The 26,515-nt window shown below is 45.9% G+C and overlaps 1 protein-coding gene across 1 annotated transcript in view; it reads right to left on the bottom strand.

Moving 5' to 3' along the window:
• Positions 1–26,515, bottom strand: part of PCNX2 (pecanex 2) — a 285,897-nt gene that overhangs the window by 201,504 nt on the left and 57,878 nt on the right. Inside the window, exons 9-13 of the mRNA XM_082718946.1 lie at positions 25,149–25,284; positions 17,147–17,292; positions 9,689–9,842; positions 9,570–9,602; positions 2,128–2,299 (exon numbers count right to left, since the gene is read on the bottom strand). Coding sequence (XP_082575072.1) covers positions 2,128–2,299; positions 9,570–9,602; positions 9,689–9,842; positions 17,147–17,292; positions 25,149–25,284 — 641 coding nt within the window. The remainder of the gene's footprint in view (positions 1–2,127; positions 2,300–9,569; positions 9,603–9,688; positions 9,843–17,146; positions 17,293–25,148; positions 25,285–26,515) is intronic.

Below are 26,515 nucleotides of genomic sequence, written 5' to 3' on the forward strand. Positions count from 1 at the left end.
GGAGTCACCAAGGTAGTTAGGGCTCCAGGTCAGACCCCCACATCCTTGTGACCTGTTCTGGGTAAAGCTCTCTCAACACTAACCCATGCTCAAGATCCTGGGAAAAGATGGTCAGGAGGTACCCAAGATTGAGTGTGGGCTGCAGAGAAAGGAGGCAACCTTTTGACATGGACATGTGTTTCTTATTTTTAATATTTTATTTATTTATTTGAGAGAGAGACAGTGAGAAAGAGCATGAGAGAAGGTCAGAGGGAGAAGCAGACCCCCCGTGGAGCTCACCCGTACATTAATTTCCTTACTACTTAAACACACTTGTGTTCATTAGTCCATGATGAAGCCTGATGTAAGACTCGATCCCGGACTCTGGGATCATGACCTGAGCTGAAGGCAGTCGCTCAACCAACTGAGCCACCCAGGTGCCCTGGACACGTGTTTCTTGAACACCTTCCAAAATGCTTTCCTGCCCTCTCTGCTGCTAATCCCCAGGCACCCCTGGGTCCTTGCCCTCTGGACTCCAGTACTGCTGTCGGCAAGAAGACAGCAGGAAGGGACGGTCTCCAGCCTGCACAACTGTGCCTGGGCGCCTGTGTCTACTCAGACTCTGACTTTTTCATTGCTTCATCTCAGAAGGGAGTTGGGTCAGTTCATTTATAGGAAGGTAAAAGTTTCCGAAATTCTTTCTCAGGGTGTGTGTGTGTGTGTGTTCCAACTGACAGAACTTCAAGTAATATAAAAAAAATAAAGTGAAAAATATCCGAGAGGGTAGTAAGTAGCAAATATTCTTGGGCAAGAGGCACAGCCTGGGAACCTAATCATGGGATCAGTTCGCCCCCCCCCCCATTCCACCCCCCAACTCCATGTTTCCTACTTGAGCTCAGAGATTCTCTAAGCACGGAGCCTGACCCTTCGCTATTATTGAGCTACTCAGCCCCTCCCATGATGTAACAGGAAGAGAGATATAGAGGACACAGACAAAGGTGGGCTGGTGGGGGGCTGCGTATGGGGGAGTGGCTAGTTTACTGCCACTACAGTAGGAAGAAGAATGGGGAGATAGTGGTTGGGAAGGAGAGTCAGAGGGCAGCATGTCTACCATGGTTTCCACCCATAAAGAACACAAGGATATGCCATGTCTGGGAGCCCTTCCCAGTCCCACTGCAGAGACTCGGGGAGTTGTCATGGGGGCCAGGGAAAGAATGATGTGGAATCTCTGACTTTGAAAAGCTCCTCTTGAGTAAGATATTCACAGGGGCTGTGTCTTTGGTGCTTGCCCTTTATCATCTCATTTGGGCAACGTGATCACAGCCAGTCACAGGCTGGCATGCGTGTCAACCTTTGCATGTCATGGCAAGAATTCTCAGAGCACTGGCAGTGATGTCTTCATAGCTGAGGACAGCACTGGGCCAGCCTTTCCACATAATAGTGATAATGACAATGAGAATAGCTAACACCTGGTGCCCGGCCCTGGTCCTCAGGCTTACATGTACTAAATCATTTAAAACTCGTACGGACCTCAGAGGTGGGTATTATTTTTGTCCCCATATACTGTTGAATTTTTCTCAAGGTCACACAACTAGCAAAGTAGCAGAGCTGGAACTCAAACAGTCAGGCGCTGAACCACGACCCTGGGCAGGTTCCCTTTGCAAACAGAGCACCTGACAAGAAACACTGCCTAGACCTTAGGGAGCGCCTAGAGGACCAGTGACGGGCTGGGTGCCTAGCACATCCGGGACGCTGCCTGGAATAAGAACCATGCACACTCAGGCTTTGCCAGAGTGTTTGTGCCACATGGGTGGGACCGTGACCGCCACCCAATGGCAAAACCACCCTGACCCTGGGGAGCCCCCAGTATCCTGCACCAGGCACCACAGCCCCTGGTCTTCTGCTACGACAGCATTACGCCTTCTTGGTCACGGACACCACATTCCTTTAGGATCATTCTGCTGCTGGATGCTGTGGGGCTCCAGCTTCCAGACCATCTTCTGAATGTGTACAGGTCAAACGAGAAATGCACATCTCTTCATCCAGTAATCACACAGGAGGTTTTCTCCCACTAACAATTCAGAACATAAAAGGGAGACGTACCCACCCTCCTCTGTGTTCTTCCCCACAGTCCCCAAGTTCACTCACCTATTAAGAGGTCCCTGGCTGACTGGAGGGACCTTGAAGAGAAGAGCTTCAGGCCATAGACAACGTAAGTGGGAGGGTGCCGGGCTTTGGCCCCTGTATTAAGAAGCAAAATAAGGCCACACAGCACACAAAAATAGATTGGTCTGCTATATGTTATGATTTGGTTGTGTCCCTAGAAAACAAACACAATGTCTGAATGGTACCTATTATTTTGATTAAGTGACAAAAGCTTCATAGTCAGTAATTCATATCATAATATCAAAGCCGTAAATCACATCCCCCTCCCCGCAATAATGCACATACACAAAACACCAGGAAAAGAAAAAAAAACCAAAAACCTCGGATACTTATTCTGACAAGAACAAGAATATCGAAAAGAATGTTATGCCTTTCAGACTCAACAAGACTTAGCTGAAAATTTAATTACCATCCTTGGATACAATTTAGATCTAATTCAATGCTTCCCCAAGAGCAAAACATCCGTTTGTATTGTTCATTTCAAGAGCAAAACTAATATAAGCCATTGGTTGCTTTACATGGTCTACCTTGAACCCTGCTATTAATAAGAAAGAGAATTATAAGTGGTGGGCTTTGATTTCCTTGTCTTAAAAAGCAAGATCACACAGGTGCAAATTTATACCCGCAGAGATTGCATAAAATGTCTTAGCATAGCAGAGGGAATAATCCAATTTAAAAAAACTCACCATTTATATACATTTTCCTTTGAGGAAGACCAAAAACTTAACAGGTCTCATCTTAGCCCTCAAAATATTGTTATGAGGATAAGTAGAAACATTTTTATTCTTCTCCTTGAATAGATAGAAAAATTAGGGAAAAGATATAAAATGAAATTTTCCAGGAGAAAAGCCAATGAAGAATTTACATGTCATAAACCAATGCACAATTCGTAAGGTTCAAAAAAACCAACAAAAATGAATTAGGGGGAGGATTTTCTTTGCAACTCATGAACTACTTTGGGTATAAAAAGTAAAGATTAAAGTGATATGGGTTCGATGTGAATATTTAAAGTCATTGCCTTGAACATGTTATATTTAGAAATGCAATTTAAATTGCCACTGCTTCTATAATAGAAATGGTCCTATTCTGAGACCATCTTTTAATAGGAAGGAAAACACAGGCTGTCCGTGGGGGCTGGCTATGTTTGGCCCTGAGTCCAGACTCAGTCTTGAAAGGAATATTTGCTCTCTTACGAAATTTCCTTTTGAATCCAACTGGGTCATAGATTAGTGGGTATGGGAATACTTCTGCGTTTTAAAAAAAAAAAAAAAATTGAAACAAAAGCCTAAGTGAAATCTTAATGCATTTTGTATCAAGTGAAAAGCAAACTAACTTGGTTGGTATAGACAGCTACTTGATATACAAACGCGTAAACATATGAGATATTCCTCAAAATGACACTGCTTAGGATATAAAATTAAAGAGCTGCCTCCCTCTTGCCCTGATTCTTTCTTTTCCTAAAAGGTTAAAAATACATTTTCTAGGAATGGAAATTCTGGTCTTGAACAAGTTTGTGATATCATCTTAAATCTGCCAAGCTCAACTTTATGTATGGGCAGGGGAATGCTCCCTTCCTAATTGTAGTTTATGGGACAGAACTCGAGGCTGGTTCACTAGCAAAGAGCCTGCCTTCACCATCATGCCAAAGCTCCGCTTCCCTTCCGGGCCCAGGCTTTGGGTCCCTAAACCATTCTAAGCGTATCACTGGTGTGTGGCATAGATGCCACTTTTATTTTTCTCAATTCCTAACAACGCCTACTACAAATATCCGCTCCCCTGCTCCCCAATTCCTTCTTTCACATATGAATCAATCATCAGACCCCTGAGGATGGATGTTTCTTTCATCCAATAGAAAAATTCCACTCATCCTGCCAGCTAAAGTCTGATCAGTCTTTTTTACAAGTCATCCAACTGCTTCCCATGTGATTTCAACTTTAAAATACCCTGGGGGAGAGCCACAGCTTCAGCTGTGGGCATCTTGGAGACTGTCTGCGTGTGCAGCTGGATTTCCTATCAGCTCCCCCCCTACACACACACGTACAAGGTCGCAGGCCTGCCACGGTGTGGGCTCCAGGCGTTACACATGGGTGTCCTCTGCTTCCTCGGTCCGTGGGGCAGGAAAGGGACCCCTCGGACCTATGGAGTTTGCACACCTGCTGGTCCGGCCATGTTCAGGGACCCGGTATTTTTGTTGGCTGCTGTGAACAGCCAGGACAACAAGAGCTAACATGTATCCCACTCCAGGCCCCACATGGTTAATCCTCGGTACAACGCTAAGAAGTATTTATTATTCTCATTCTGCCAAGAGTAAACGGAGGCACACATTCTATGCCTTCATTTTTTGCCAAATTAAGAAATCTGCGCCCAGCCTGAGGATCTGTGCTGGCCACTGCATCCTGGCTCCCAACAAGAACCAGGAAGAGGAGAGCGTTCGGCACCGGGACGCAGCCTGACGGCACGGAATTTCATCCACAACCATCATTCTTTAAACACATACTGCGAAGCAAATACGAGGTCTGGGGGACAGCATCAGCAACAGTTTTCGGTGTTGACTTTCCCTTAAAGAGCTCTAGAGGGGGGAGAAGGGTAAGAACCATAACCGCAGGCTCCATCCACTGCCTGGGACACTGTGTTAGGGACCTTGAACCGCCACCACTAGCACAGGGGTTCGCTGCGTCATAGTTTCTAGCGATGGTGCGGGCTCACTGATTCGGACCTTATCTCTCTGCGCTTGTTGGTAAGTTCTTCTTTACTTTAGGGTTAGTAACTCAGCTGTCCGTTTAGAGTCATCTGAGCATTTTTTTTTTAAGTTGTTTTTTAAACTTATGTATTTTAGAGAGAGAGAGAGAAAACACAAGCAGGGTGAAGGTCAGAGGGAGAAGCAAACTCCCTGCCGAATGGGAAGCCTGAGGTGGGACTCAGTCCCCGGATTCCAGGATCATGACCTGAGCAGAAGGCAGTCGCCCAACTGATTAAGCCACCCAAATGCGCCGTCCGAGCATTTTTAACGATACGCTTCAATTTCCCCTTGTGTGTGGAGCAAAAGAAGGAACACGGGGTGGGGGGCTTCTGCCCACGGAGAGCAGAGCCCGCAGAGAAACTGAGCCAGTGAGTAGGCTGTGACTCCCTCTTGGGGTGTAGAGGGCAACCCAAAACATTTCAGAGAAGGCAGTAGTAGATACGCAGCAACCAAAAGGCCAAATAACTCCTATCAGCTGTTAAAATGCTATTCCCATTTAAATACGGTTGAAATCCGATCAACTACTTTAACAATTGAAAAGGCGCAGGCGAGTGAGTTTTTGGAAGCTCGGTTTATAATTTCATATAGTTTATAATTTCATTTCACAGAATGATGTCTTTCAAGGCCAGCCTGCTAGCTTCCAGGTTTATGAATCTTGACAAACGGGTCGATGCTTTTGTCCAGCCAAGAGGGACGCAAGGCGGTTGCGGCAGTACCCCTCTGCCGAGTGCCATCGCTCTGCCTGCACCACCTTACACGCTGGCCCACCGCCTCAGCACCTCCCTCAGAGGCAGGGAAAGACAGACAGGAGGGAGGTCACCTAAGTTCCGCCCCTATTTCATGGCAGAAATCCAGTCGATAAGAATTCAAAGAAGGCCATTTAGAGTGGCTCAGGCTTCAAAGAACACTTTTTTGGAGCAAAGCAAGTACATAACTGAAGAGATAAATATAATTTCATTTTCAATCAAGAGCCACGAAGACTAAGTTGACCTTCTCATTCCTAGGACTGAGGATTGAGAAAATTTTTATATGTCATTCAAGATCACGCCTCTGACAAACGCTAGGGGATCAAGGTCAACACCGACAGCAGTAAGTCAGGTAGGCAGTCTGTACCCTCAGCGTGACGTGATGAAAAGCTCTCTTCCCCTGGATGGCTTTGCTCCCAAAGGTGTATGACCCCAGTCTAATCATAACATAGACGTCGGATAAATCCCAGCTGAGGGGTGGGCTACAAAATCCCTGACCACTACTCCTCAAAACCATCAAGGTCATCCAAAAAAAAGGAAAGTCTGAGAAGCTGTCACTATAACAAAAGCAGTGTGCTATCCTGGGTGAGTTCCTCAAACAGAAAAGGGATATTAGGTTAAAACTAAAAAAATCTGAGGAAAACATGGATTTTAGTTCCTAATAATGTGTCACTATGGGCTCACTAATGGTGATGAATGTGTAAGGTATATGAGAACTCTCTGTATTATCTTCCCAAATGTTCTAAAATAAAAAAGTTTATTTACAAAAAAGCATTCTTGGGGCACCTGGATGGCTCAGTCTGGCTTCAGGTCAGGTCACGATCTTGGGGTCCTGGGATCGAGCCCCATGTCGGGCTCCCTGCTTGGCGCCTGCTTCTCCATCTCCCTCTGCCCCGCCCCCGCTCATACACACATGCACAGTCTCTCTCTCAAATAAATAAATAAAATCTTCAAAAAACCATTCCCAGTGATTTTTTTATAGAATAAGAAGTGGTACTAAATGTCTTCCCTGTAGAGTAGTCAGAGCTGACCAACCAGAACACATAACGAGTTCAGCCCTTGCTCTTTGGAGTTTGTACTGTGGCAAGGAAACAGGAAACTTACTATATTCCAGGCCCAGTGCTGGACTCACTGTATGTATTGTCCAATTCGGTCTTTACCAAATCCAACTGAGGTTGCTCTTATTATCCGTATTTTACACCCCCCCCAAAACAAACAAATAAACAAACAAAAAAACCTGCTAACATTTGTCAGCTCCTTCCACAGTACCAGGCACTGTGCCGGGCCGAGCGCTCGAGACACCGTCTTGTTTCATCCCCACACCATCCTATTTCATGATTTCCTCTTGCACAGGTGAAAAACAAGATACAGAGAAATGACTCACCCAAGATCTCCGGGTTTGTACATGATTAAGGCTGGATTCAAATCCCCAACCCCGCGTGCTACCCCAGTGTGGCTCAAGGGGCATCTGAGGTCACAGCCCACCTTCATCCCCTGGGGGCGGGGAGGGGTGATGGATTCCCAGGGGCTGCCCCAGCCACACCCACTGAGAATCCTTGTGGGGCCTGGGAAGGCCGCCAAGTCTGGCTCTGCCCAGGACCAGCCCGTTTCTTGCTGCCTCTTAGACACCCTCCTGAACTTCGCTTTTGGGGCGATCTGCAGCGGTGATGGCTGGTGAGATTGCGTGCAGATCCGGGGACGCCCGGGAAAAGCCTCATTGTCCGTTACTGCGCGGCCAGTCTCTGATCCTCAAATGCTGCTGGGGTCCACACAGACCATCAAGTGTTTTAGGCTCGGCTCACCTAGACCTGTTTTCTTTTATAACCAGATGCATCCCTGTCAGCCCCCAGGGTCTATTGCACCGTATCTACCAGCACGACATTAATTCTGCATTTATATCTGAAAAAGACAGAGTGTTTTTATTTTGCTATCTTCTGGCTCGAACCACTGGCTCAAAATCTGGCTCCTGTGTGCTCTGGAGGGAAACAGAAGAAACTTCAGCCAATCGCTCTAAGAGCAAGAACTGACTGGATTTGGGGATAACCCCTCCCTCGCAGCGAAGGAAAGTACCTGGGGTCATGTGATGCCCAGGGCAGGAGTCGGGTCCCGAGAGCCACCTCAGTGGCCAGACTTGGTTTGCTCCCCTGACCACCTCCTCCCTGAGGTTTCCACATTTATAAACTGGAGATCGTGCATCCGCCTTCTAAATGCCCACATGGCGCAGGCAGAAGGCAAGAAGAACCATTTCATACCTCCCGTATTTTCTCTCCCCCTCCAGAACTGTCAGCAAGCTGGCAATTTGAATCGGGGGTTAATCTACCTAGAAACCTATGTGAGCACATCATATTACACACAATGTCTAACGACGACAGTAAGAGAAGTCACTTCTTACTCTCTGTGCATAGGCTTGCTCTGATACAGGACGGCCGCTGACCAAGCCCTCTAGGAACTCGATTGGTTAAGGCACCATAACCCCAATTCAGGGCGAGGACAGAGGGCGGCTGCTACCAACCACGACAGGTCCACAGGGATTGCGTGGGCCGTCCCCGCCATCACCTCTCCTAGCATGGTCTGCATTATTGGGGAAGGTACATGCAAAACACGAGGGTTTAATAGCATCTAACACCCCTCCCCCAAGACGCCCAGGAAAGTGGTGACACTGAAGTGCCATTACTAGAAAGGAAGGTGTCTTTTCTGAAGCAGGAGGAGGATGTGACATCTAGGGAGGGCTGGAGCAAAAAGACTGCAGAACTCCGCATCTCTGGGCACACCACCTGACCCAGATTTCTGACGATAATCACAACAATACATCTTAATACCCTAATTATGCTGCTTCTACTTATCCTGACATTCAGACTCTGGAATAAAAGAAGATGTATTATATGTAAACCAATTATGGGGAACAGAGGAATTTAACAAGATAGCAATGTATGCCATGTGATCGTCCAATTATAAGCTTTTCTTAATTACCATGGGCTAAACATGAGCTATCATAGACTTAAAAGCAGCCCTAAATCCTGGATATGAATTTTTTTTCAAAGCACAATAGAGGGAAGATCGAGCTTTCTTTCTCTGGAAGGGTTTTGGCTCAGGGACAGGGTTGCAGGGGGGCGGCACGCAGCTCACCATAACAAAAGAAAGAAGGGTCTCAAAGAGCTGAGAGGTTCTCCAGGCAGGGGTTCAGCACAAAGGTGTGCAGCCGGGGTACCTGCGGGGACTGGGCCAGACCCAATCCCCCAGCACCCTGCAGGGGCAGGGCAGGTGGGTCAGTGGAAACCATGTTTGTGGGAGGACGTCCGAGTACCAGCAGATCGGTACAGAGAGCCCAGAGGCTCTGCTCTAAGTTAGCCCAAAGTTGCGTGGATGAAAGGTAACAATATTCTTGCAAAGGTGGAACAGGAGATCAGCTTCAGGTACAGAACGGAATGACCTGTGCTTATACAACTGATGTTACCAATGATGATATGTCCCGCTCACTCAGCATCTATGCTCCGGGTACCATTTTAAAGGAAGTTAAAACAGATTATTTAATCCCCAGAGCGATATTCATTATCCTTGTTGATAGGCAGAGAAACAGATACGTGGCAAGTACACGTATCCCGCCCAGAGTCCGACATTCAGCGGAGGAACCAGGAAACAGAAGCAGGCAGGCTGACGGCCGAGGCCAGTCTTCCCCCACCCTGGGCTGTATGGCCGGCCCTGGTGAGGCCAGCGGGTTTGAAAAGACCCTCTGTATCCTGTCACTACCCCCCTGCCCCCAACCACCATCCCCACCACACCTCAGATGGAGCCTGAACTTGGCAACCATGAGTTCTCATTTCTATTTCCATATTCACTCTACATACATTGATATATATTCTGCCTTTTGAAAAGTTTTTTCCCCCCATCTTTAACACAAACAGACAAGACAAGCTCCTTGCCCGTTATTTGCAACTTACGTGGATTGGCGAGGCAGGGTCAGGCTGAACGCTCTAGAACAGAAATCAGAAGTCTCTGTGTCATCATCTCATGATTTCAAGGGTACCTTAGTGACGGTAAGAATTAGAGGTGGTCTTGCCTTGAGCAGGGAGTACTGGCAGCTGGCCATGACGAGGCAGAAGAGGAGCACCCACGCATCTTTGCAAAAGCCTTGGTTCAAGGTCAGAAATCCGAGAAGGGAGACCAGGACGATGAGTAGAACTGCCAGCACGTTTTCCTTGATGTCTTCAGTCCTGAGTAAGATAAACAAATAAAAACAAAGGAGATAAAAGGTAAGCCTATTTCTAAAGATCACACGTGAATGCGTCTCAAGCGACTCGCAGAGACAGCAGAAGAGTCGCCTTAAGCTCACCTTTATATTCAGCAATAAAATGTTAAGGTTTCTTTCTTTTCTTTCCTTCCTTCTCTCCTTCCTTTCATTATCCCTGTATTTTGCAAGCACACTCCATATTTTAACTCCAGTTTCCTGTTATTGAAATAAGTGAAATATAATTCCACTGCGTCTCCGTGATCACTACGCGGGCCTCATGGTTAGCTACTCTGTCCACTGCATGAAATGCACTTCAGACGAAGAGCTGCGTTGGTTCCTCTAGAGGGGGAAGGTGTGCGTTAACAGTTAGCAGGAAATCACTTCCAGGTACAAGCTCTGAAGCCAGAATCTGCTTCCCAGTTTGTGGAGCCAAGAGAGCTCCAGCTAATGTGCAGAGGGCCTAACTGAGGTGTGCCAAGACCACAGTCTCCCTGGGTGGTATCTTCTCGAGGGATCTTGAGGAAGAGGTGTGAGATGCGGAGGGGGCTTGAGGATGCTGAGACAAGGGGATGAAGGCTGGCTCTCGGAGGCTGGGTAGGACGTGAGACACTGAGAGGAGGCTGCTATATGGGAGCAAGGGAATGGGTCAAGAGCTCGGGATGGCCACCAACAGCTGAGGACAAGACGAGGCTGGGCTTGAGACTTGAGAGCTGACCGACTTCTGTGAAAGACAACAGGCAGGGCAGAGCGATGGGAGGAAGGGGTTGAAATGGACTAACAGAGCATGGCGTGGACTGCAAGGTCAGGAGTGTAGACGGGTCATTCCCAAGAATTCTGAGCGTATTGATAGGCTCACCAATGTTTGCCCATGTACATATGTTATTGTTAGGAAGGGACGATGGTCTACTTCATTCCTGGCAAGCAGCACTCATAAGCATTTTTTTTTTTTAAATGAACAGACTTTATTTTTTTAAGAGCAGTTTCAGATTCACAGCAAAATTGCGGGAAAGTATGAAGAGTTCTCACATAGCCCCTCCCTACAAACACATGCACGCGTGCACACGTGTGCACATACACACACACACACACACACTCACACCATGTCCTACCATCAACAGCTCCCCAGCCGATAGTGACACATCGTTATCACCCAAGGTCCATAGTCCACATTATGGTTTATACTTGGTGTTGTACCTTCTGTGGGTTTGGACAAATGTACGGTGACTGTATCTATCCACCATTACAGCGGCCCGCAGAGTACTTTTTTTTTTTTTTTAAAGATTTTTTATTTATTCCTTTGACAGAGACAGATCAGAAGTAGGCAGAGAGGAAGGCAGAGAGAGGAGGAAGCAGGCTCCCTGCCAAGCAGAGAGCCCGATGCGGGACTCGATCCCAGGCCCCTGAGATCATGACCTGAGCCGAAGGCAGAGGCTTTAACCCACTGAGCCACCCAGGCGCCCCCGCAGAGTACTTTTACTGCCCTGAAAATCCGCTGCTCTGCCTCTCCACCTCTGCCTAAACCCAACTTCTGGCAATCATAGATCTTCTCCCCATCTCCACAGATTTTCCTTGTTAGAAAGTCAGAAATCAGGGGCGCCTGGGTGGCTCAGTGGGTTAAGCCGCTGCCTTCGGCTCAGGTCATGATCTCAGGGTCCTGGGATCGAGTCCCGCATCGGGCTCTCTGCTCAGCAGGGAGCCTGCTTCCCTCTCTCTCTCTCTCTCTGCCTGCCTCTCCATCTACTTGTGATTTCTCTCTGTCAAATAAATAAATAAAATCTTTAAAAAAAAAAAAAAAAAAAAGAAAGTCAGAAATCAGAATCACACCACAGGTAGCCTTTTCTGGCCAGTTCCTTTCACTTAGTAATATGCGTTTAAGGTTCTTTTGTGTCTTTATGTGTTTTGATGACTTGTTTCTTTTTATCACTAAATACTATTTTAATACACAGATGCACCATGGCTTATCTATTCACCTATTAAAGTACATCTCGGTTGTTTCTAAATTTTGGCAAGTCTGAATAAAGCTTCTATAAACATCCATGCAGGTTTTTGTGTTAACCTAAGTTTTCAATTGATTTGCTCCAAGGAGCATGATTGCCCGGATGTATGGATGTATGGTAAGAATATGTTTGGTTTTGCAAGAAATCACTGGGTTATCTTCCAAAACAGCTTTACCATTTTGCATTCCTATTAATGATGAATGGGAGTTCCTCCTGCGCCACACCCTAGCCCACATCTGGTGCTGTCAGTGTTTTGGATTTGGTCATTCCAGTAGGTGTGTGTGTCTCCCTGTTGTTTTCATTTGACACTCCCCAACAATGCTGTGGAGTATCTTTACATAAGCTTATGCACCATCTGTATGTATTCTTTGGTGAGGTGTCTGTTCGTATCTTTTGCCGATCTTTTAATCAGGCAATTAAAGTGCAGAGACATGGGAAGAACTCAGATATTATGATGCTCAAGCTGAAAGTTAAAAAAACCAAAACTTCTGAAGGGATCAAAATATATTTAGTAAAAAGGAAAATTCATGAGGTTTTTTTGTTGTTTTCCACTATGCACTTCTTACAGAGCTAAATATATTTTGTTAGTTTAGGTCCATAAAATTCTTTATGTATTTTTTAGTGTGCTCATAACATTTTGATGTATACGTAAAAATATCTAAAGGCTCAAGAACTTTAAAAAAATTTTTTTTCAATTAAATAAACAGGCTTTTTTCCTATTGAGGGGGAAAAATAATGTTCCTGAAAAAATATTTTTCCCCAGATTCTTCTCCAGCAGCGGGACTCCATTCCGCTGGCCCAGCCCCCCTCCCACTCCCCCAGGGCCCCATGCATCTCTATTTAAATACCAGGTGAAAAAGTTTACTCCCTGGGCAAGGAGCACCATGATGAAGGCTGTACTTTAGAAAGATGTATCTGGCAGAGTTTGACGAGGTGCACCAGAGGGGAAGCAGCAGAGGAAGGATAAATAACACTCCAGGGGAGAAGGAATGAGGGTCTGGAAGAAGGTCAAGTCTGGGAGGCTGGGACGGTGATGTGGTTTTGAGACGCAACACAGACCAGAGCGGAGAGGGCTCTGAATGGACTGTGTACAGTGAACGGTTGACTGAAAAAATAAAGATGATTTCAAGGTTTCCATCTGGGGAAGAAAGGATCATGGCAAGTCAATAGCAGAAGGTGACACGAGGAGCCAGTTTGCCAAGGGACGTGGATTCATTTATTCACACAAAACTGCTTGCCGCGGCTCTACGTACTTGGAATACATAAGTGAACAAAACTTCTGGAGCTTTCTTTCCGTTGGGTAGTGGCATGAAATTAGTAATATGCACAAGAAATATTATATTATATAGCATTTGGAGATGATTAACATAATGAAAAAATAAATAGACAAGGTAAGAAGAATTATTAGCGTCTGGGGAGGGAACTGTTGTAATTTTCAGCAGGAAGGACAGACTACGCCCCACCAAGAAGGGACTTCTCAGGTGTACAGCACCTGGGGACTCCAACATGAGGGAGCCGGGAGGGAGAGGTTACCTGCCAAGGTGACTGTGGTATGAAGGAGTAACCAGCAAGACAGAAGGAAACCAAGAGAGGGCTGAGTCCGCGAAGCCAGGAGAGGAAAAGCCTGCCAAGGAGGGGAGCCGACTCTGTCAGAGGGTACAGATGGTCTAGTGCAATGACGGCTGAACGGTCAGGTCGATGGTGACCTTGACCAGGGCAGGCTTGGGGTGGGTTTGGGGAGTAAATGGAACGGGCTTATAAGAGAATGGGAGACAGAGGCCGCAAGCCAGCTCTCCCCGGAGTTCTGCTGCAAAAGAGCGTGGAGAAACCAGATGGTGGGCTGTGGGAGAGTGGGCCGGGAAGAATTCTACAGATGGGAGAGATGAGAGCATGTTCTCAAGGTGACGACAATGGCCACGAGATCATGTGAGAAGCAGGAACGCTCTTCCCGCCGCTTGTCATGCGGCTGACTCTTTCTCTCGTTTCTATCTCCGTCTGCCTGCTTCGCCTCAGAAAAGGCTTCTGCAAGCCCCTGTTGTGACAGGGGTGTCCCTTCTCCCTCAGTTTTCTCTACCTCAGGCCCTGTGTGTGTCTTTCATGGCACCTACTCCAGTCTACTCCAGCCTACCTCACACGGCAGAATTCAAGCTCCATGAGGGGAGGGCCGTATACCCAGTGCCCAGGGCAGAGCCATGCACGGGGCAGGTGCCTGGTGTCGGCGGCGTTTTAATCTGACGAATGAATGAAATGACGTCCGGATGGGCAGCTTTCTCTTTTAGATGCCAATCCAGAAAACAAGATAAATGAAAATAAAACCTGAGTGTTTTGCAAGATGGGGTAATAGCAGAATAAAAAGTAAGAGAAAATGATGGAGGGTGCCTGGGTGGCTCAGTTGGTTAAGCGTCCGACTCTTGATTTCGGCTCAGGTCGTGATCTCAGGGTCCCGGAATCAAGTCCTGTGCTTAGTGGGGAGTCTGCCTGAGATTCTCTTTCTCCCTCTCTGGTCCTCCCCACCGTGTGCTGTCTCACATTCTAAAATGAATAAATAGGGGCACCTGGGTGGCTCAGTGGGTTAAGCCTCTGCTTTCGGCTCAGGTCATGATCTCAGGGTCCTGGGATCGAGCCCCACATCGGGCTCTTTGCTCAGCAGGGAGCCTGCTTCCCTCTCTCTCTCTCTCTCTCTCTCTCTCTGCCTGCCTCTCTGCCTACTTGTGATCTCTGTCTGTCAAATAAATAAATAAAATCTTAAAAAAAATAAAAATAAAAAAAAAAAATAAAATGAATAAATAGATCATTTTTTAAAAAGAGAGAAAAAGTCATTCTCCTTTTAAAAAGGAGAATGAGGACAAGTCCAAAAATAAATGAGCGGAATGAATGCTGAACCGAAAACAAACAGGAAAGGCTTCAATTTTAAGAACCATGAAGGTAAGATCACAAAAGGAAATATTTTCAAGGAAGATCAGCCTGAATTCCAGAGTAAAGTTGAAAATTACCAAGCAGAAGGCCTTAAGCTATGGGAGTTTATAGCAACGATTAGTTCAATTTCAGTGCTTATAATTCACCAATTTCTTTTACTTCTTGCCCGATCCTTTCCGTTTGTTTTTTCTTATGCATTTATTTCCTTCATAAACTTTAATGTGGCAGTTTGAGTTCATTAATCCTTGTGGAGCTTTAAATACAATGTCCCCCAATGAACACCAAAGGTAATTTATGTATGTCTTTTGAAATTTTACTATCGGAGTAAAAAACGTGAAATTTATTGTGTAAATTCCTGCTCTCTTAAACAGACCTTTCAGACCATCCCTGTCCTAACTAAGGAGGCGAACTAGGGAGGTGTGCCTTAATACAGCCCTACGTTGTACTCAAGGCCAGGCTGAAGGGCTGAAGGGCTGATTTCACACGCCGGGGGTCACACGCTCCCAGGCGATTCTGATCCACGTCCTGTTCGGGGAAAACATTCTCCTTGCAACGGTCTCACGCTGCTGGGTTTTTCTAGGTTAGTGTTTGGGTTTTTCTTCCTCTGTCCTCGCTGTTGGCTCAGGGTTCATGCTGTCTTATTTTCCCTCTCAATTGGCCACGAGCTGGAAAACCAGCTCCCCTCGTGTGCTACGAGATGCCCGAAAGTGGGCTTACGTGGGCTCTGAAGATAGGGTGATTTCTCCCATGAAGGAAGGGCCTAAATTTTAGTATCTGGACTTGACAAAATCTACTTTGGCTACCTTAATTTCATTGTATTTTTATTTATTTTTCTTCTTTCTGGGTTCTGGGACACATTCCAAGTCATACTAACAATAACAGCAACTAATACTTAAAGAACACTTTGTATGGCTAACTTGATTTAACCCTTGAAATCTCTCTGTATACAGATTATCCCCATTTAACAGACCGGAGACTGAGGCACAGGGAGGTTTCACACCAATCCTTAGATCACAGCACCAGTCAGTGGTGGGTACTGAGCCTGATTCCCAGGGTCTCCCCACACCAACTGAGGGACTCACGAGGGGCCCACGAGTAAGGGAGCAGTACTATCGCTACACATCCTTCAACACTGCCTTCTAACCCACTGTGACCTGCCACAGAAGGGATTAAAACTATAAAACTATAAACTTTTAAAAACTGCAATAATCTTCATCAACCTTTTTAAGACCTTAATTAAATTTCCAGTTAATCTGTTGTCACTGAGCGGATTTAAATAACCCACCTAGAAATTTATAGAGTATTTGTTTCTAATATGAAGGGTTAACACAAGGGAATCCAACTGTCAAGAGATCCTTTTTGACAGAAAATAAAACTAATATTTCAGGGGAAAAAAACCCTGCCTCATCTAACAGGATGCATTATCTTGGACTATTTCAGTTACGTTTAAACGTTCATCTAAATGTGCGCCCCTGGGGTGACATAGTATTGTGAGAAAAACCATTATAACTCTGTTCCCTGGCTTGTGGATCCTGAAATTTACTATTGTAATTTTGCATGACTGTAGTTTTTTAGTCTGTGATCACACCACTTAAGACATTACTATAACAAGAAGTCACTGGAGGACCAGCTACAGCAAGGCAGGGGACCAGCCTTCCCACAGCTCCCACTGGCTGGCATTTAACTGTGAGACTCTGCGTTTGCTGATGATGGCATCAGTAAAGACATCTTGAATTTTCAAACCACCCTTCCCATCAGAACTGCGTGGCGCCTGAGAATTAAAATCCTGATCTCTGTATATCATGAGATCAGCGGGGGCGAGGCAGAGGCGGACACAGGAAGGCTCTGACCTGGCCCCAGATCCACCCGTGCCTCAACAAACTGGACCCTCTCCCGTCTCCCTCCCTGTGCACTGACACAACTCTGACCCCACATTTCATCTTGAGGATCAATGCAAAGAAGAGGCAAGAAAGAGTTAAAAGGGTTTAAAAGGAAACATTAGCATTGCAACTGGTGTATCTCTTCATTTGCCCTCATCTCCCCCTGCCCACATACCAGGGGCCAGGATCCAGGTGACCCATGGAACCTCAAGCATTCCTACAAAAATGTGGGAAGCCATGAGGACACCAAGGCATGACCCTGTCCCCAGAGCTAACCTCAAGTCTAAAGCGTGTTCCCCAATTCTCCTATCTCCCACTGTCTCCAACAGTCAGGATCTCACCGCTTCGCCTTTGGGTTTGCAGCAAAAAGGTATGCATCTTGAAAACATTCCAGAGAACGTTAGCAAGTGGCAATTTCTTTTTACAAGCACGCAGGGGCCCTTGTGTGCCCCCACTGTCTTTCATCCATACATTTGTGTGCTTGGCGGGCTTACCGGTCCAGTAACGCCAACAAGGTAAGTCGATCGTACCAGACTTTAATCCACTTGCCGGGGAAAATGATAAACTTGTAAAACTGCTCTCGGTTGAATTTTCCTTGTGTCGAAGAATGTGACGCGTCTTCCAGATCCTGACTCAGATGCTTTCAGGTACCAAAAGAAACAACAGAGAAAGCGTTTCATACCGACATGGTATTGTCATAAATATACCTCGTAATAACAAAAGTACAAAAAGCAGATGTTCCGATTCTGAAATGTAAACCAGCACACGTCATAAAAATGGGTACTCTCAGAGAAAGGTGAGGATCTGCAAGAGCCTTTCTTACCAAGACACTTCCATTCCGTTATAAGGTACCATTAAATTTACGCTACTCCTATCAAAACCCCGCTGTTAATTAAGGCCGAGAAAAGAATTCTCATAAAAGATCAGGATTCAACAAAAGATCTGAAATGCCTTCATTTTTGAAGCTTCAGCGGCTGCCTTCAGCTCAGGTCATGATCCCAGCATCCTGAGATTAAGTCCCACATCGGGCTCCTTGCTCAGCAGGGAGCCTTCTTCTCCCTCTGTCTCTGCTGCCACTCTGCCTGCCTGTGCTCTTCAAAAAATATCCGGTTTTCCCTTCTTGTGCTGTTAAATAGAAGGTACCGGACACACCTGCATATCTTCTCACTATCAAGCTCAGGTACACTCGGTGCTCATCCTGCCGTATCATCAGTGAAAGCTCCAGACTCTGGTGTACCTTGAGATATTGTTCCCTACACTGAATAACACTAGATATCATGCTTTGTTTTTAAGATGTTATTTATTTATTTGACAGACAGAGATCACAAGTAGGCAGAGAGGCAGGCAGAAAGAGAGAGGAAGGGAAGCAGGGTCCCTGCGGAGCAGAGAGCCTGATGTAGGGCTTGATCCCAGGACCCTGGGATCATGACCTGAGCTGAAGGCAGAGGCTTTAATCCACTGAGCCACCCAGGCGCCCTTAGGTACCATGCTTTTTAAAAATCCATCATTGTTGAAACATAGAGTGAATGCAAATACACATCTTTTAAATGTACGTAGGGTATTTTAAGGAAAAAAAAAAAGTTAATTCAGAACTAGCTGTGTGACTCTCACCCAGTATAAGAAAAAAAAAACATTGCCATTAGCATAGAAATTCCCTGTGGGCCACCGCTTGGTCCCATTCTCTTCCCTCTTCCCTCACGGGACCATCACTGTCCTGAGTGTTGTGTTTATCATCCTCTCTTCGCTTCTGTTTTACATAAAGCCCAACGGTTATGGAAGCTTTGGATGCTCTTATGTATCAAATCTGTTGAATCCTCCAAGTTTTATTTTTATTATTATACTGCTCATTTCTAGTATCCAGTGCTCTTATCAGATCTGCTCGGTCATTACATGGAATTTTGCTTCTTACTCAGACTTTCAACCTCTTCTTTTATCTCTAAGACATACTTAGTCCATATTCTGAATCTAATCATTATCGTTTCTAAATCCTTTGGGAGTCCAATTCTGCTTTCTGTTTGGCATTGCTGGCTCTTATTTCTGGTATATTTTACAACTATTCACTTTTCCTTGGGTCCTTATGAGTAGGAATTCTTTGACAGCAATATTGAAGCTCTGTTCTTCCAGTTTAAAACTTAACCTTTGTCTCTGCTAGGCATTAGAATACCACACCAGCCTGGCACCATTTTAAAATGAATTCTTTGTGTGAGGTGTTTGGACCACCCAGGTGATCCACCGTGGAGAAGGGCTGCAGAGCCACCCCGAGGTGTGAAGCAGGAAGCTCTGGGCAGCTCCTTAGTGGGGATGGTGTTGACTGAGTGTGGTTAACTCGTCCTAAGAAGAAGATGTGGCTTCTCGAAGTCACAGATTAAGTGGAGAGACTCCTGTTAGACTTCCCACACTGTGCTCTTTCTGTCATTCTCTGGGCACAGAGGCCATTAAAAATGAAGCCCCCCACATGTACCCCAATATTTATAGCAATAATATCCACAACAGCCAAACTATGGAAAGAACCCAGGTATCCACTGACAGATAAAAAGAAGATGTGGTACACACACACACACTCACACACACACACACACACACACACACAATGGCATATTACTCAGCCATAAAAAATAATGAAATCTTGACATTTGCAATGATGTGGATGGACCTAGAGGATATTATGCTAAGTGAAATAAGTCAGAGAAAGACAATTATCATGGATTTCATTCATAAGTGGAGTTTAAGAAATAAAACAGATGAACATAAGGGAAGGAAGGGAAAGATAAAACAAGATGAAACCAGAGACAAACCATAAGAGACTCTTAACTATAGGAAACAAACTGAGGGTTCCTGGAGGGAAGGTGGGTGGGGGAGGGGTAACTGGAATGTGGGTCTGAAGGAGGGTGCGTGATCTAATGAGCACTGGGTGTTCTATGCAACTGGTGAATCACTAAATTCTGCCCCTGACACTAACAAAACAATACAGTATAAGTTAACTAAACTGAACTAAAAAAGACACAGCCCCCAGGTTCCTCTTTGCTGTTGGCCATTGCTTGTCGCTTCTTGCTACTATTGGTGAGACTTTTCTAGGTGCCCCAGCCTCCTGCAGATCTTCTATGTCTAACCCGTATTTTTTTTTTTTTTTTTGCCACTGTGCTTAAAAAAACAACACAGAATTTACCATCTTAACCGCTTGTCAGTGCACAGTTCAGTACTGTTAACCGTATCCATACTGTTGTACTACCGATCTCCAGAACATCTTCACCTTCCCAAACAGAAACTTCTCCAGGAAGTACTAACTCTCCCTTCTGTCCCCAGCCCCAGGCAACCACCTCTCTACCTTCTGTCTCTGTGTTTTGATGAATCTAGGATCCTCCATAAGTGGAATCACAGAGTGTTTGTCTTTTTGTGGCTGGCTTATTTCATTTGGCATAATGGCCTCAAGGTTCACCCATGCTACAGCAGGTGTCATATGTCCTTCCTTTTTAAGGCTGAATACCCGACTCTGAGGACGCCCCCCATTCTGTTCCCGCATACACCGGTCTGCGGACGCTGGGTTGCTCCCACTGCTTGGATACTGCACGTAACGCTGCTACGACCATGGGCATGTAGACATCTGCTGCATTCTTCTGGAGCGATGTCGGTGGATCTCCGCTTTACGTTCTTCTGGATGTACACCCAGATGTGGAAGGGCTCAATCATTCTAACCTCTACTTTCACCCGTCTGCTTGGGCTCTGAACTTCTGCAAAAAAGCTTTAAGATGGGCTGTAATTTCCTGTAGGCTGACACACATAAGGCACAGGAGACTGGTAAGGAGGGCCAAGACCAGACGAGGAATGAGGACAGTAGAGAAGAGCTGCCGTGAAAGTGGGAAAGGTGCCACCTCTGAAAGGTTGCGCAGCTTCTCCTAGACTTTGACAGTGAAAGGTTAGCCTCGGGCAGACTTTTTCTCAATTCAGTGGAAGTCCCCGGGGTCAGAATGCCTGGCTTGCCTCAGGGGCTTCACGGGACACCACGGCCGAGCTCTCCAGGGAGGCCCATTTTACCACCTTTGTTCCCAGATGCTAGTGCTCTGACTCAGCTACGGAACATGAAGTTATTCTTCAGATTATAAAATATTAATGCAAATGGCATTTTAAGGGACAGCTGCTCCATCACGAAGGCAGCATCCAGGACGGCCGTATACAGGATGGACTGGCTGTAGCCCTGCAGGAAAGCTGAGACGGTAAGAGCTGCTTGTGTCTGGGATTCTATTCCAATGTGAAAGAGACCGGAGCGGAAACTGTCATGGCAGCCAGAAGCCCATCTTCTGTTAATGACAAGGAATTTATGTGGTTTATGATAAACCTCCCCCAACAAAGGGGAACTTTTTCCTTTATGTCCCAAAGACAAAGAGTACCAGGGCTACCACAGTTTACTGCTTTCTGATGTGGGAATTCAGGTCGGATGGAAAAATAGGTCAAGGGTAAGCAGCAGGAAAGATGACAGCATTCTTCGGAATTACAAGAAAAATACTGGCCTTAAGTTGAGGCCAGTTGCTGTTAGGGAAGGTCCGCATGAAAACAAGATCACACAAATATTCACATCTATAGTGTTTGCAAACTTATTAAAGATTCTAGTAAATTGTGTTATTTTTGCTCCTTAAATAAAAATCCTCGTTTAAAAAAAAATCTCAGAAGTTAAGGCAAAGAAAAATGATTTGACTTCTCTATTAGTTTCGGAGTGGGCGGGCTGACACAACGGAATGTTTTGAAGGTGGAAGTCTGAGTCTTCTAAGGCCTTTCTCCTTTGCTTGTCAATGGCTGTCTTGTCTGGGTCCTCACGTGGTCTTTTCCCCGTGTAGATCTGTGCCTGGATTCCCCTCTTCTTAGAGGGGTACCAGCCCTATTGGATTAGGGCCCACCCTAATCACCTCTTTTGAACTTAATTACCTCTTTAAAGATCCTCTCTCCAAATACAGCCCCATTCTGAGGTACAAATCAGCCCATAACTTAACTTCCTGGACAAGAAAATCAGTTTCATGGAGTTTCACTTTTCGCCTTGGCTAACAAGGAACCTCAGAGCTAAATGTTTCCGTGGATTATAGCAATTATTCATGGCCTGTTTTCTGGTACAAATTTGAAATTGAAATTTTTCTCATCATTTCAGTCATTCATTTCCTTGCCCATCCAACAAATACTTGTTGCACAGATTACCTAAGCCAGATCCTGTGAGTACTGTCCACTGAGAATTCAAAGGATAACAAGAAAGAGTTTGTAGCTTAAAGGGGTTTGACAAGTCTTGGGGGGCAGACAAGCAATCTAGCCATGGTAACATGGTGACATGGTGACAAACACACACAAGTGAAGCCTATCAATGCCCGTGTGTCTAGAGAAGGAGAAAGGAGTGAGCCATGGGAGTGGGCGCGTTCGATAACCCTGGAGGGAGTTGGGAGTAAGGGGGCTAGCAGAGCTCCTGGAGAGCATCAGCAAAGACAGGCCTGGCCAGGGTAGGGCTCACAATGGAGACTGAGTCTCTAATTTATATGAATGCATAGACACACTGGCCAAAAATTTCTTTCGGTTTCTGATTCACTAATTAAGCTTGAGTGAAGAACCACCCTGTCACACTGCCCAGTGGGCTACAGGCTCACACATTTCATTCTACTATTTCAAAAAAGAGATTAGAGGGGTGCATGGGTGGCTCAGTGGGTTAAAGCCTCTGCCTTTGGCTCAGGTCATGATCTCAGGGTCCTGGGATGGAGTCCCGCATCGGACTCTCTGCTCAGCAGGGAGCCTGCTTCCTCCTCTCTCTCTGCCTGCCCCTCTGCCTACTTGTGATCTCTGTCTGTCAAATAAATAAAAAGTATTTAAAAAAAAAAAAAAAAGATTAGCAAACATAGTGACAGGGCAGAAGGGGAACACGAGTTCTTTTGAAGAGATGAGATAAATGCATTGGTCACACTCCCCCGTAAGGATCTGTATTTACAGCATGATATTCAAGGCTCCTTCCGTGAATCTGAATTAACTGCAACAATTGAAATGATGATGAGCATATTCAGCTTAAGAAGGTGTGTGGGGGGGGGTATACATTTCAGAAATGGTTTTTGGTAATACTAAAATATTTATTTATTTATTTATTGAGATTTTATTTATTTATTTGACAGAGAGAGATCACAAGTAGGCAGAGAGGCAGGCAGAAAGAGAGGAGGAAGCAGGCTCCATGCTGAGCAGAGAGCCTGATGCGGGACTTGATCCCAGGACTCCGAGATCATGACCTGAGCCGAAGGCAGCGGCTTAACCCACTGAGCCACCCAGGTCCCCGATAATACTAAAATATTTAAGAACGTGAAGGTCCATCCCTCTCCCCTAAGCTACCTGAAAGTTCTACCATTCAAAATAACGGTACCTTCAAGAGCTCCATATAACTCGTAAGAATTTGGGGGCGCCTGGGTTGCTCAATCAGTTAAGCGTCCAACTCAACTTATTGAGGACATTTTTTTTTTTTTTTGAGGACATGGTTTTTTTGTTTTGTTTTGTTTTGTTTTAGATTTTATTTATTTGACACACACACAGAGAAATCACAAGTAGGCAGGCAGAGAGAGCGGGGGAAGCAGGCTCCCTGCTGAGGAGAGAGCCCGATGCGGGGCTCGATTCCAGGATGCTGAGATCATGACCCGAGCTGAAGGCAGAGGCTTTAATCCACTGAGCCACCCAGGTACCCCTTCAGGTCATGATCTTAAGGTTGTGAGATGGAGTCCCGAGTTGGGCCCTTTGCTGGGCATGGAGCCTGCCTGAGATCATTTCTGTTTCTCTGTCTCTCTGTCCTTACCCTCTCCCCACTCAAACATTCTCTTTCTTTAAAAAATTTTTTTTGATGATGTTAATCATTATCACTGATTCTATGGCATAATTTTGCCATATATGATCTCTAATCCTCATAACCTTACAAGATCTCTTCCTCATAAATGCTATTATCCCAATTTAAAATGTGGTGAACTGAGCCTCTGAGAGGTCAGGTCGCTTTCCCTGAGGCCCTGCTCTGGGAGGAGGAGGGTGGGGCACTGAAGCCTGCTTTCCTTCTGCAGTCTCTTGTAGGGGAACCCAGCAGAACCCAGGGCTCAGACAGTGCTCACAGTTAAGGCCGAAGCCACCTGCACAGCTAAACAGAACAACACGAATGGGTCCCACTGTGAAGAAACAAATTAAAAACACAAATTTGAAAAGGAAACCATCAGAAAAATGGACAATGACCAAAGTAATTAGGATGAACAATAATGGAGATCAAATAATATGTTACTTAAAAGGATCTTAAAGTCAGACTTGGGACTTGGAGCATGAACTGTACCTAATTAAAAGCTAAAACATAAAGGAGGGCCTGTTATGCGGAGGAGAGCAAGTGACCAGGCCTATGCTCAGAATGCACACAGGTGCATTTAAGTTGTAGGCCTCCTGTCGAGGGCAGAAGTGTAGAGCTCCCTGGAAAAGCTCCTGCAGGAGAGGTAGAGGACTGAAGAGGATACAGTATAGGTCGGAGGCCTGTCAAGGCTAGTGCTGGGAAGGGGGAGTTGAAAGGGCCTCTGTTTGGTTGTCAGATGTGGGCTCATGAGACATCATGGCAGAAGCTGCTGGGGAGAGGTGAGCAGAGCTGGAAATCTCAATAGTGACCAAAGGACAAAGTGAAAGGAACATCGGGCTGGGACGAGTCCGGCCAATGTCCCAGCACCAGGGCCTTCTGCACTGGTTTCCTTAGATGGTAAGTCTAAGGGAAAATCCCACCTAACCTCCAAGATTTCCTGTGAGGTTCATGCTCCAAGTCCTAAGCCTGAGTTCAAAGTTCTTTTAAATAACGTATTATTTGATCTCCATTATTGTTCATCCTAATTACGTTGGTCATTGTCCATTTTCTGATGGTTTCCTTCTCAAATTTGTGTTTTTAATTTGTTTCTTCACAGTGGGACTCATACGTGTTGTGTCTTGAAGCGTTTGCTCTGCCTCTCCCAGAGTCATCCTCATAAAGGTGGCTGAGTGAATGAATGACATCAGTAAGTCACCTCTTGATAGTATAATGGAAGCCTTCATCTTCTAAGCCTCCTGATGATAGTGCCATTTCCTCTAAGAATGAAATCTCTCTTCATGTCAAGATTCTCTTTCAGAATCTCTGAATGTTTAGTATAGAAGGTTGTCATAAATTAATAACGAAAAATCCAGACTACTTTCCAACCATGGTGAGCAAAAGGCATCCCAACCAAGGAAGCCCTTATGGGATCCCTGCATCTTGGCAACCCAAGAACGATGTCGTGAATTTCTAACGTGCTTGGAAGAGCAGTAAGACAATGACAGTCCTGTTCGTGTCGATGAAGGATACCGGTCACTTAAACGGCGTCTTTCCTGCGTTCCTCCCGTAGGCTACCGTGTGGTGAGATAGCCACAACCCAGCCACAGCGTGGACTTCATGGTAGGACCTGACTGATTCAAAACCAGTTTCAAGACCCCAGATTCTGGAAACTTCCCAGTGCGGCAGGAACGTACCCGTGGGGTTTCAGACTGGGTCCTCCGTGCCACCATGAGTAGCAGCTGTTGTTGAAGTGCACTGACCGCTGGGTCCCCAGAAGAAGGGTCCTGACTCTCGGATGTGGTGGTGCTGGACGAGCTGATCTGCATCTCTCTGGGGAGCGGCAAGAGACAAGCTCTGGTTACGTGGGAGCGGGGGAGTCATGTACTCATTACCCACAAACACAAGGACACTGGGGATCCCCACTGCAGGGAGCAGCTAAGCCTTCTACAACCATTACCCCCTTACATGCCCAGGCAAGGGCTGACATTTTGATGCAACGCTCTCTGCGGGCAGAAGGACGATCACCCTGCACACATTCAAGTTACTCAGGCTGCCCAGAGTTGCCGCGTATGGGGGCGGGTAGGTAGATCCCTGGTGTTCTAGAAATGATGACCTTAATTTTCTACATAGTTCATGGATGGGGAGGTGGAAGCAACGGTTTCTAGCTTCCCAGTCTGTGAAAACAGTAAACAGTAGCCTGGATAATTCAAAGACAGTAATCAGGAGGAAATGCTGACTATCTAGCCTCTCTGTTACCTCCCACAACCCCCAGCACACTCTGCATTCCCTCTTCACGCCCCCCAAAGCAAAGAAGATGCACAGGGGGTATAAGAAATGCCTCAGGTAATTGGAAAAGAGGACACCACTAAATTAGTTGTAATCTATATTAAATAGTTTTTTTGTCTTTAATCACATATAGGTTGACAGGATATAAATTAATAAAACTCTTCCACAAATCTCAAGCCTGGCATCTTTCCTTTGGCTCAGAAAGCAAAAACCAGGACACCCTTCTCCACCCGCTTCTCTAGCAGGGTGCCGATCGCCTTGAGGGGGCAATCCTGACTGCTTACCCTACAGTCATTTCTAGTGGAATTCCTGCTAACATAGCTCCAATTTTATTCACTCATCTAAGACTATGGCTTCAGAAGAGAGACTAGGTCCCTCTCTAGTCCTGGGGATCAACCCTGGTCATTTTATGGGCATCACTCTAACCCCATTTACCCTGGACCAGTGCCTAGATTCGAGAAGGGAGAACGTATCCTAAAAGGCCACTGTGGCTCAAAGGGGAGGTGGCTGAGCATATCAGGGAGCCCGTGCATAAGTTTTTCTATTTCTTAGAAGATCACAAAAGTGAGACACTCTCTTATTCCTGGACTTTAGATGCTCTCTTATTCCTGGACATTCGGGGCTGCGGCAGCCACACTGTCAGCATGAGGAAAAAGCCTGAGGACAGCAGAGCCAAGAAAACTCATTTCCTGATGACAATATTGAGTGTCTGAATTCACTAAGCTCCACTGATGATATCTTTGGACTTCCTGTCTAACTACTGTGATTCTGGGTC

The sequence above is a fragment of the Mustela nivalis genome, assembly GCF_964662115.1.
Source record: "Mustela nivalis genome assembly, chromosome: 2".
In the NCBI taxonomy this organism is placed as follows: Eukaryota; Metazoa; Chordata; class Mammalia; order Carnivora; family Mustelidae; genus Mustela; species Mustela nivalis.